This window comes from Podarcis pityusensis, assembly GCF_964106645.2.
Source record: "Podarcis pityusensis genome assembly, chromosome: 7".
In the NCBI taxonomy this organism is placed as follows: Eukaryota; Metazoa; Chordata; class Lepidosauria; order Squamata; family Lacertidae; genus Podarcis; species Podarcis pityusensis.
The window spans coordinates 45,867,550-45,880,551 of NC_138031.1; the positions used below are offsets into that span (position 1 = coordinate 45,867,550).

The 13,002-nt window shown below is 40.8% G+C and overlaps 1 protein-coding gene across 1 annotated transcript in view; it reads left to right on the forward strand.

The window, feature by feature from the left end:
* The first annotated feature begins 6,782 nt into the window (after window positions 1–6,782).
* NPC1 (NPC intracellular cholesterol transporter 1) overlaps window positions 6,783–13,002 on the forward strand; it is a 34,792-nt gene continuing 28,572 nt past the window's right edge. The window contains exon 1 of the mRNA XM_081013072.1: window positions 6,783–7,002. Within this exon, the coding sequence (XP_080869198.1) occupies window positions 6,901–7,002 (102 nt within the window). The 5' untranslated portion in view covers window positions 6,783–6,900. The remainder of the gene's footprint in view (window positions 7,003–13,002) is intronic.

Here is a 13,002-nt window from a genome sequence, read left to right on the forward strand (position 1 = left end):
GGCATGCTATCTCTGAACAGTGACATTCTAGTTAGTTAACAAAATTTACAGAGCACTTCTACAAAAAACAAACAAACCTCTAAGTGAGTCAGGACTGTGTATACATTACTGTTTACTCTGCATCCCCATTGCTGGTTTTTTAAAGCTGTGTACACACATTAGCCACAATTCATATCTATCCCGAAGTTTATTGAGAAATCCTGCTGTTTAATGTGTTTTCTTTGAACCAGCTTCCATCCAAGCTGAAAACTTAAGGTACAGTCACTTCGCAGTTCAGCTGAGGTGTATGCAGTTGAGAAAGCCATTGTATGTGTGCAGATGATTGCTTAATGAATAGGAGTTCTGAAGAGATTGCTTCGCTGTGTCCTCTCTGCCCATTTGTGTGGATAGACAGCGGGTGACTTAGGAACACATCAAACTTGACTGGTGTGTCCAACACCAAACAAAAGCAACTTGAAACGCAGCAGGGAAAACAATCTTGCTGCATTTTAAAACTGGTATTGTGTACCTAGCCTACATAAAAGTATACACTATTATAAAGTTTAGCTGTTAAAGCTGTTAACCATCAATAGCTTTGTATTGGACTGATACATTTCTCTATCTGGGTCAGTTGAAAGAAATACTAGAGACAGTCACCAAGCCTGTAATATATTTTAGGCACGAGAATCTACCATACAGGTGCTAGAAACATGCACAGCATAAATAAATCATCTTTAGTATTTATCAGCTCCTGTGAATTGGACTTCCTTCAGAAACCAGAGCAGCACAGATATCCTGCTGAACAGATACAAACCAATGGCATAGGAGCCTTTACATCAATAAGTGGTGCTAAATAAACCCTTATGTCTGATAATTTGCAACAGCCTATTTTTCTAGCATAGTCAGGACTGATAACTCCAGGCGCATTGATAACTCCAGGTGCAATATGACTGAAATGTTATTCCAGCTGTCAATATAAAGAGACTCTGTTTATTATCTTTCCTTGTGAACTGCTATGTTAATATGCCAGTTCTTGCTAGTTATAACTAGGTGCCAACCATTGAGGGTCTTTTGTGTTTCTCTAATTTGTTAGAAGTCATGCTACTCAGTTGCTTGTGTCAGAGTGGACATATTTTCAGGGCCAAGGGAAATCAAAATACCATTTGCAAAGGCTGCAGGCTCAAAATTCAGCTGCAATATTTCACTGTTACCTTGGTAAATAATAATGTTTAAAAAACCCACTTTGCTGTTGCTCAACAGTATTGAGTCATTTTGACGTATGCTGTAGACTTCAAGGATCATAGCTATTGCAAAACAAAGAGTCTGATCTATAGGAGGAAGGGAAAGAAGTGGTGAAGCAAGGCTGTAATGAATTGCAAACACAGAGAATGCACTTTTCTAATAATATGCTGTTGATGGTGGTTTTTAAAAAGTTTTGGAGCACTATGCTTAGCACAAGATAAAAGCAAGCTGCTTGTGTGTGTTACCATTAATACTGTGATACATAGGTTAATGTTTTGGGGTTTTGTTTTGTTTTGTTTATGTTTGTGTCTGGGTTAATTCTCCTTTAAAAGCTGCTGAATTAAAGCCTCTTGCTGTCCCATTTACCTTTGGGAGTTTGGCAGGGGTAGTGAGGGTGCCAGGATTGCTGAAAATTTCAGATTTTATTTCCCCAGCCAGCAGATATGCCAATGCTTAACACTGGTATGGAAGGAAGATTTGTCTACTGTTATATAATGGTTTGAGAAGGCAACTTATGCTGAGTACCAAAGTATTTCTATGACATTATTTCTGGTATATTATTTGTTGCATTTATCCATTGCTTTATATAGAAAATGTCTCAAAGTGGCTTACACCACCATAAAATACAAAACAGCTAAAACATATTTATGTCTGATATAGAATGTTGCTTGGTTAAAAAGAACAACCCTGGTTATAGTGTCATGTTTTGATATAAGTGGAGCTAGTTAAGATGGTGTTGTAGTCAGTCTTATGGTATACCTGTGAAGCCTTAAATTATATTACAAAATCTGGAGCTTCATTCCTTTTGTGACAACCTTTAGCATTATTTTTTTGCAATATACAAATGATTCATTTAAAACATCTGGCCTATAATGCTTGAATTAAAGGAAGATATATCCCAGGTGTTAATTTTATAGTTCTACAATAAATTTTGTGTAGTTCAACATTACATGAACTTGGATTAAGCTGTGCTTACTACGTCAAATATCATAATCACATTTCCTTCCAGTGACTTAAAGTGTAAATTGATTCCAGACTGGCCACTTCTTGTTCTCTCTACCCAGACACGTCTCTTTTCACTGTAAGCTATGTGCAGAATTGCAACTGACTTCCGTAGTTCTGGAGATAAGAGGATTGTATTTGCGTACATACATCCAGCTATGCTCTATGCACTCTAGTGGGCATGACACAGCCATGTTAGTAGAGGAAGGAAAATACCAATCAAAAAGTAATGCTGTCGGATTTTTTATAAGATTTGAGAAAAGATAGAAGAAGCATGCATCAGGGAGGAAAGAGCAGCAAAATTATTTGATGACGATATCATGCAGCTCCCCTGTAAAAAGTGAGTTAACCAAGAGTGGCAATTTCAGAGTAAATACATAGGGCAGGATTCACCTAACAATACTGGCCAGCAGAAGCCCTGGGCAAGGATTCCCACTTGCTTTCCCCATCCCCTGAAATTGCCTTGGGGTGGATGGGATCAGGAGAACCCCCAGTGCAGTGCACAGGGGGAAAAGAGGGGGCATTGTTCTCTCTGGCAAGCTGAAGTACTTGTGGAGACAGAACATTTGCCCAAGTACAACGCTGAATTCACCTCAAGTGTGGAAGCACCCACAGAAACATCTCTCTGCCTTTAAACATTGCCAAAGGAAATGAGAGGATACAGTGGTACCTCGGGTTACAGACGCTTCAGGTTACAGACTCCGCTAACCCAGAAATAGTACCTCGGGTTAAGAACTTTGCTTCAGGATGAGAACAGAAATTGGGCGGTGGTGCGGCGGCAGTGGGAGGCCCCATTAGCTAAAGTGGTACCTCAGGTTAAGAACAGTTTTAGGTTAAGAACGGACCTTGAGGACGAATTAAGTTCTTAACCCGAGGTACCACTGTACTGTCAAAATGTTGCAGTGTTTGAACAGCAGTTGGACTTCGCTCATGACAGTTTCACTAAAGATGATGTAGCTGTTTCTCTTAGCAATACATGATAGTGTACAGAGATAGGAACTTGCTCCAGAATATTTTCCCATTTCAGTATTAGTTTTCTCATGCCTTTGCATAGTGCGGTGTCTTTGCTAAATTATGTACAATTCAGTTTCTTTCCTCAGATTACTTTCCCATGTAATCATTAAAATTAAAATAATGCTTAGCTTGTCTTAGCTTTTTTATATTCAGACGCTGAGAGGCGTTTAGTATGCAGACTGAATATGAATCTAATAGAAACTTTATTTGAATAGGACAGTTCCCTGATTTACTAACACCTACTTCTGTTAACAGCTACTCTATTTTGAAATTTCTATTCTAAACTGGAAAGTCTGGTTGGTATTCATCCACTTCTGGATTTCCATTATGAGATAGTCAGTATCTTGAAAAGTATCCTGCAATCTTCCTTGAAATATCTGGATGGATGATTAATAATAATAATAATAATTATTATTATTTATTTATACCCCACCCATCTGGATGGGTTTCCCCAGCCACTCTGGGTGGCTTCCAACTGAATATTAAAAACACAATACAGCATGTTTTATTATTATTTATGGAACTTAAATCTCCTCACAAAGGAGATCAGGGTGGTAAAAACACTAATCATAAAATAATACAAATTTAAAAATCTAAAAACAACCATATATACTCACAGCTAACAATTTCAAAGTTGCTAGGAACAGTATATTTCAGCCATCAAATGCCTGGTAAACAGGAAAGTTGTTTAATGCCTCCTGGAAGTTGATAATGAGGGAAATAAATGCAGCTCATTCTACAAATGGGGAACCATTAATGGGGAAACACCACACACACACCCTCCTCAGTAGCCTGAGTCACTTTCTTCCTTTTGAATACTTGTGTGGCTTGCAGAAGTGCCCTACTTTGCACTTTAAACACCAAGCTAAGAGCGAAGTGCCCCACCTGTTTTTGCTGCAGTATCCCAACATACCTACCTTCAAGCCGATCTACCTGCAAGTAAGCATCTCAGCTAGTGGTTTCATGTAGTAAACTGGTACATATACTTGAAAACACATCTGTTCCACTCACAAATAATTCACCAAGTGGGAATTCCCTAGAGAAAGCATTCCACTCTTTGGTCTTTTAAGTATGTTTGGGAGCTGTATTCTCCTATTTTAATGTTACTGTGTTAATATTTCTTAAACTGCATTAATAATATTATTAAACTGTAGTTTAAAATGCTATATTATGCTTCTGTTACGTACATTTGGTAATTTAAAAAATGAAAACTTGCTTATGAATCACAAAAGAGTGATTTACAAATCATGAAAGAAACTGGGCCAAAGGAAGCTGCTGAATGAGCTTTTCTAAAAAAGAAAAGAAAAAGGGTGTAACTGGCTGTGGTTTATCATCCAGCCATCCTGCAAGTCATCTAAACATGAAAATTAGTCATAGCTGACTGACTCGTGGTCTGCTTCCCAATGAAGTCTCCTGTGCAGCATAATTGACAGTAGCTTCATTTGGATCACTGCGGGCTGCATTCTATTCTGTGTAGAATATCTTAAAATGCATGATTTTGTTTCCTTGTTAATGTAGTTTTTTGTTGCCCTAAAACAAAAACAAAATCACAATTGACCCTCATCTACCTTTTCAGCAATTCATATTTTCACCACCAGCTGGCTCTAAGAGAGGTTGCAAAACATTCTGGTTCCCATAGGAACCGCTGATTGACAGAGATATTCTTTCCTGATTACTCATTCCTCCACTCCTGAGTCAGATTACAAACAAGTTTATAGATTAGAAGCTTTGGTCACCCAGTTCTAACAATTACAACACTTGTCAGGCCATTTCATGTCAGCAGTACACACAGACATTTTACACCCACAGCAACAACATATTGGGCTGAATTTATCCATGCTGCAACTCCAGTAAAATCCATACTATCACAATAGCTGATAAAACCTGATATAGCACAATGGGATTACGGTAATTACCGTAACCGAAGTACTTTATGAAGAGCAATGTGCACTTAGAGCCACAGTCCTATGCACATTTACCTGGGAGGATGCTTGGCGAGTTGCATGTCAGATTTAAAGACGTGCATTGGCAGCCACTGTCTTATCGCTTCCTTATCAAGAGATGCTGAAAAATGTGAATGAGGAGATCCACAGCCTTTGATCCAGTTACCTTTATGTTCAGTGGGAGCCTCACCCACAAAGATACACAGTATGGGGCAGACACGTAAACACGTTGGGAAGAAATAAATCTAGGCTCCTCAAGAAATGACACATTTTAAATAAAGCACAGCTTTATGACAAACACACCCATTGTTCAGAGACTTGTTATAAAAATGAGATAGTCTGACTCATTGCAATGTTGGTCCCTCAAGCACACCACACGATTAGCAACCATGAACAGAAGTCCCAGAATAAAACAAAAGTTCGGTTGTTTTCAATGTTCTAGGTCTGAATTGGGCTGACATTGTATGTGAAACTTAGATCCCAGTCCAGCCCCCCTACTACTTTTTAAAAGGACATTTGGCAACATTTATTAGAGGAGTTATAATTCATATTATAGATTCAGGTAGGTAGCTGTGTTGGTCTGACGCAGTCAAAAAAAAAAAATATTGTCCAGTAGAGACCAACTAAGTTTGTTCTGGTATAAGCTTTTGTGTGCATGCACTCTTCTTCAGATACCAATTAATATTATGTTTATTTATATCCCACCTTTTTCCCTGACGGTCTCAAAGTGGCTTACAGCTAAAAAAAGAGACATTAAAAACAATTAAGCATTAATAAGACATGTGAGATCTATTAAAGCATAGCACCTTTTGTTAAGAAAAATGTTAGCAATGTTTAGGCTTAGTGCCTCTGAGCACGTGCAGAGTTCTTCCAAAGAAAGGACTTTCAAAGAGTCTCACTGAACATGTGCAAAATGGCTTTTGAAATGCTTCCTTGCCTGTCCAGTGACGGCAAAATCTTGCACCTCTCACCTTCTGTTTGGAGGCTGCAGGCTGGGAATAGGGACCTGAAACGGAGAGGGCCATAAAATCAACCTTGGAGCAATCGAAGAAAAACTGGAGCTACAAACATATGCCTGGACAGACGCCCAACACATTTATGAGCTTTCATGGCGCAATCCCCAAGGACGTTTGCCAGGAGGGAAAGCCTACAGATTACAGCAGGATTTTCTTCGGAGTAAACGTTTGGGAGTTAAAACTCCAAAAGGCGAAACAGGAATTCCCGCTGGGCGCGTCAGCGCAGAAGCAGGCCCTACCGAGTTAAAACCTTACTCCCAAGTAAAGCGTACATAGCTTGGATTGCGGCCTAACCCGTTCAGGGACTGCAACAAACTTGTGCAAGCGGCACCAGAGAAACCGGTTACTCCTGGGGCAGCCGGACGCGTTTCTTGGGCGGGCGGGCGCGCAGGTGGCGTGACGGGGCCGCAGCTCCGCCTCACAGGAAAAGGCGGCCAACTTGGGCTGGGCCTAAGGCGGAGCTGAGGCGACGCCGACCGCTTCGGTTGGCGGCGGGCGAAGCGGCTTTCCAACATCACCTCAGATCTCAGCGCCGCCCCTCGCGGAGGAGGAGGAGGAGAAGGGACGGAGGAAGGGGCGGGACCGCCGAGCCTTCCGTCTCTGAAGCGCCTCAGTCGCAGTTCCCGCTTGACTACGTTGGCCGCCCAGCGACTTCGCAGGTTGCCGGAGCCCCACAGCTAATCGAGCGGGAGGCTCCTCGGGGAATGGGGAGCCGCGCTGGGCCAGGCGGCCAAGGCGGCTGCTGCGGGCTGTGCGGCCTCAGGGTCGCCGTCGCCTTCTTCTTGCTGGCGCTTCTGCCCGGCCGGGTGAGTGGAGAGGGTGCCTCCAGGGAGGAGGAGTATAAAGCTGGCGTGGGGCTGGGGTGTGTGTGTGGGGTGGTGGTGGGTACATTTTGGGGTAGAGGAAGACCACTCACAGACTTGTCTAAAGGTCCCTGACTGTGTAATGAGAAAAGGGTTTTTTGGGGGGGGGTGTTCGAGGTGAATTCTTGGGGGTTTGGTGGGTTCCGACCTTAGCAGCATTAGTAAGAAAATATACCCCGGGGTGGAGGTGGGTAGGGAGAGACTCTTTGGGGTGCAATTCTGGGCAAAATGCTGTTTTACTCGAAAGTAACTCCTGTTGAGTTTTGTGGGACTTTCTTCCAGATCCGTCTGGGTAAGACTTCTGCTTTAACAGCAGCTGGCCCAGGTATCTGTTCAGCTTCAGATAGTTCTGGTTAAGAGTTCTGCTTCGCTGGCATGGAGGAGCAAAGGGATGCGGTAGGTCACGAGAACTTTAAAATTAGGACGGGCAGTCAGTCGTTGCTGTCTCTATGTCAAGCGCTTTAATTGTAAAAGGAAGCGTACATCTTCAGAGCCGGGTCAAAGGCGGGGAACTTGCAGCCTTCAAACATTGCCAGCCCATAAACTCTCCTGATCTATGCCGGCTGGAGCTGTGGGGGGTGGGGGTGGGCAAGGACATCTTGAGGAGTACAGATTACCTCCCCCACTCCCCCCAGTGTAAGGCAATTTCCATCCTTCCTTGGGAAGTGCTTGAGCCTGTTGTAGAGAGCAAATTGGTGTATTATAGATTGCAGGCCCTTGTTTCAGGTCTTATTTATCTTGCACCAGTGGTATGTGTGGCACTTCACAGTGTAAAAGAGGGCAGGCTTTTAGAGCTTGCAATCTAAACTTTGATGCAAGGTAAGTGGTGGCATCACATAGGCATTCTGGGAGGCAGTTCCAAGCATATAGGGGAGCAAAGGAGGGAGACTGGAGTGAGCCTATTCTGCTGTAAGAATGTTGACAAACCCACAGGTAGTTTTAGGGGAGCACATTGAGTGCAAAGCCTCAGGGGAGCCACCAGGGGCGTGGCAACTAGAATGGAGCGGGAGAGGCAGAAGGGCACCAAATTTGGGCATAGCACAGGGTGTCAAATTTGAGACCCCAGGGTCCACCACGGTAAAATAACAAAATCCAGCTGTTAAAAAAAAAATTCAGTGATGAGAAGTCTGTTTTGTCATGAAAAGAGTGGTAAATCATTTTGTAGTTGAAAAAATGGCTGGGTGAAAGCAGCATAAATGACTAATTGTCTGAATACTGTAGTAGCGTTATTGTGCAAGCAAGACTGAGAAATCACCTGGGTCAGGTAATTTGCCAGACATTATTATTCAAGCAACTAGGTGACATTCATAATATTGCAACAAATGGCTTCTTACAGTTCCAATACTTACTTGTAAACCTGCTGTTATTCATAGATGTATTAAATCCTTCTATCTTGCATTCAAAACTTTTGTTGATGCTACAAATTTAAAAGCAAGTTGTGTGCTGCCAAATAGATGCAAAGCAGTAAAGTGAAGTTAGACATCCATAACCCATTGTTTTGGCTGACTGGACTCCTCAGTGGTTGTTGAGTCCTAAGAATCTCATTTTCAGTTCCACTCCCCAAGGAATCTAGGTCTTATTATTTAAAATTGAAAGTCTGAGAAGCTCACATTTAACACACCTGGCAGTGATACATTGTTTGGATATGATCTGCATTGACACAATGAATGCAGAAGTACTCAGTGGACTTGTTTCGCAAGAGTTGTGCTAAGAGCAGTCACAGCTCTTCGTTGCTCTTCTCTTGGATACCTGATGAATATAGCACAAATAACTTCCTGTATTTTCTTTACTTTCTGATGCTTATTCCAAGTGACATGATAAACCTTTGTTGTGCCTAAGATATTTTCTTTTGCTTCTTGGGTAAGACACTAACCATCAAGAACGTAGACATGGTTGAGCATATGTGTCATTGAATGCTGAATGACAGATATTGGAGTAATAGATGCAACTTCCATATTACTGTATCTGCATGCTGGTTATTTCTACCATTGTTGTACAGTGGTACCTTGGGTTACAGACGCTTCAGGTTACAGACTCTGCTAACCCAGAAATAGTACCTTGGGTTAAGAACTTTGCTTCAGGATGAGAACAGAAATTGTGTTCCGGTGGCACGGCAGCAGCAGGAGGCCCCATTAGCTAAAGTGGTGCTTCAGGTTAAGAACAGTTTCAGGTTAAGAACGGACCTCTGGAATGAATTAAGTACTTAACCCGAGGTACCACTGTATTCCTATCTGTCATATCTAAGAGGCACAGGAAACCAGAAGTAGAAAAGTGGCAACTCTACAGAATAGCAGCTGGTTTCCTATTGATCGTTGCTCCTGTAGGCTTTGCTAGTGGCCTGCATGGAAAGAAGAAGTGGAACTGGCTTGCGGCTACCCATAGAGATCATAACGAATATAAGCAGTTTCAACAAACTGTTCACATGCCTTAGTGTTCCTTTGGAGTTGTGTATGAGAGATGTGAGATTTACCTACTGCTACTGGGGCACATTATGTCATTGAGACAGTACATACACTGTTCTTTGCCATGTGTCCTTTATCTTATAAGAAAGAATTAAGATATGCATATTTGGCCACCATTATCCTCCCCCTATCCAAACTTTATTGAATTATTTAAAAACAATTACCAAGCATAAAGTGTTTGACTTCCAGGAAAAATACACTACAGTTGTTAAGCCTTGTATGTAGTCACTCACATGGCATCAAAACAGACTGCTTGGAAAATATTATACATTAGAGACTAAGCTCATATCCACAGGGTATGCTTCATTCTAGGGTGTTAAGATAATTTCTCCATAGTGGCCACCATTATAAATGTGTGGAGTATACAGTGTTTAGAAATAGTGGTACCTGTATTGAGCACAGCTTTTCCTTGTTCATACTAGGTGCTTAAATGGGTTGGGAGCTTAGTGATCAACAGGGCCCCTTTCTGCAAAATGAAGTAAAAGAGTGCACCGCTTCAAGTTGCAGATGGAGATCATTTGGAATGTTCCAAAGTATTAAGATATAACTTTTATTCCTGGTGTGCTACTTTTCTACTAGCCGGGAGCGTTCACATAGAAAAACATTGCAAAATGGTAGCTTTGAACAGCATTCTGAAGTGGTGTAGTCAATTCTACCGCCTTATTTATGTATTTATTACATTTATATCCCACCTTTCCTTCAAGTTGCTCAAGAAAGCATACATAGTTCTCTCTTTAGCTGGGTGGTGTGCGGAGTGAGGAGGGAGTGGGGCTTCTGTCGAGTTTAGTGGGAGTAAGTTTAATGTATGCTTTAAGTTGGTATAATATTGCACTACTGTTGGGAGGTGGGACTGGTATCTGATTATGATTTAGGAAAGGAATGCTGTCAAGTAGATGTGTGGGAAGCTGCTGTGTCTCTGTGTATCCTAAAATTAGAGGACTACAGTATTGAAATATGTGAGCTGAAAGGGTGTTTTAACCTTTGAGAGTTCCTGCAGTGGCACTGTGCAGTGCTGTGTGAGCACCAAAATGTGTGACATTTTAATTTAGGTAACCTCTGTGTAGGTAAATTCCATTTTATGAGCCATCTTCTTTTGGTAAAAATTGGATGGTTTTGCATAAATTCAAAATTTAAACTTAGGCATTAAGCTGGTATTGAGAGCCTAGTTCACTGTACACATCATGTGAAATCCTATTTAAGGAATCTTAACTAGGGTATGGTATGATGTCTGCATAGATAAATTACAGAACAACAACCATCTCTTGGTCTTTGGGTGCTACTGTGCAATGAGGGAGAACCAACACTAGGTGTTCGATTTCATGGAAACTTTAATTATGATTTGGATTCTAAATTCAGGTTAGCCAAAACCATGATATGGTGTGATGTCTGAAGTAGCTGTTTGGTGTGTTTGAATATTATAGGATCACAATAGGAGAGTACATTCTATGGTTTGTAGTTAGAAAAAGCTTCAATAGACTGGTTGGAAACTTGGCAGTGTGAAAGACGATGGTCCACGCTGAATTTTGGGTAGAAAGGATGAGAAATGATTTTGAATGATTTTTTTTTTAAAATGGTATGAGACATTGGTGTGCTGATGGTACTTTTATTCTATAGATTTTGTTATGGTGGGGTTTTTTTAGGGGGGAATCTTCATTTATATTTTGTATTTTGGGAAATGGTTTGTTGTGTTAGGTTAAGAGGAATGTCTAGTATGTGCTGTGAGTTGTGCAATATGTTTGTAGTTTGGTCACAAAAAGACCTTTTCAAAACTATGTTAGTCAATGGTATTTCCTAAGGCGTTTGACTTCATATGCTCAATACAAACCTATTGTGTTTTAAGTGGAATGTTGGGTGGAATGAGAATGAGTGTGGGCAGAGAGGGTCAGTTGGAAAATGACAGCATGGCTGTGCAATGGGACAGAGAAGGAGCTGGGAGTGGATGTGAGATGCGAGGAGATGTGGCGGGGGGGGGGGGGAGTACTTCCAGACCAATACTTCATTTTCAAGAATTTATAATTCAGGTAAGCCAAGAGGTTAGAAGTTAAGTGTGAAAGGAGATGGTGGTGAGGAAGAAATTTCAGGAAATTTATAAAAATAGAAGCATGGGGTTGTGGAATATCTCTAACATTCACAGTGGCAATCTCATTAAAGAGGAGCCTGGTTAGGAGGAAAAGTTGGCAATCCGTCTTACCTTATTTCACTCAATAATTTAACCACTTAATAGTCATCAGATGTTACATTTGAATTGTTGCCCTTCTGAATGGTCTGAGATAACTTATTAATGATATTTATTAGTTTATTTTTCTGTTTCAATAGAAAAAAAATTGTAGCCCTAGCCTCCTCAAACCTTAATCAAATAAACAAACCTTTTTAGTTTAATATGTTGTGTTAAAGCCTTTCCATGTTCACTCAAAGTTGCAAAATACTTGGAAAATAAAGCTAATATATGTTGTATTTTGTGTGGGATAGTATATATCGGGGTGGGTGGGTGAGCGCGCGCGCGTGCGCGCACACACACACACACACACACACACAAAATATATAAAAATACAGTGGTACCTCAGGTTACATACGCTTCAGGTTACATACGCTTCAGGTTACAGACTCCGCTAACCCAGAAATAGTGCTTCAGGTTAAGTACTTTGCTTTAGGATGAAAACAGAAATCGTGCTCTGGTGGCGCAGCAGTAGCGGGAGGCCCCATTAGCTAAAGTGGTGCTTCAGGTCAAGAAGGAAAGCTGCAACTGAGAACTAAAAAGGTTTCACATTGGTAGCCTCCCTATGAATTTTATGTGTCCCCAATCTAACAGATGTGCACAGTAATTTGTGGCAGTTTCTCTTAATATAAACCACTTAAAAGTAGATGTATGTGAATGGAACTTAAGGAAAAAATCTCACATAGTTTTCATTCATGCATCTTGGTATTACTAATAATGAAAGCATAGATCCATAGATTACATCCATAGATCCATATGCATTACATCCATAGATGTAATGCTCCAAAATTGAGTGTAGGCATTTTTGCATATGGTTCAAATGGGTTTAGATAAATCTCAGTGTTTCATAGGGTGATAGTTAAATCACAGCAACAAATATGAGAGAATAATGTTTTTGATTTTATCATTAATTCAAGTCTGCAGTAGCTGAAACGTTTCCAAGAATACTTGCAAAGAGAAACATTGTAGTCCTAAACAATAGTGCCTCAGTTCTTGTCAAAAAGGCAAATTATTTATAAAAAGAAGCTGGTGTTTTTCTGGTATACATGAGAGACTTTTGTGTAATTGTTTCTTATACATGTTCAATTTGAGAAGGGAAGAGATGACAGATACAATTTTATGTGCTTTGAGGGTTTTTAAAGATATAATTTAATTATAATGAATTGTTATATGTCTATAAGCATCAGATGCCTTCAGTATACAGTGGTACCTCGGGTTAAGAACTTAATTAGTTCCAGAGGTCCGTTCTTAACCTGAAACTGTTCT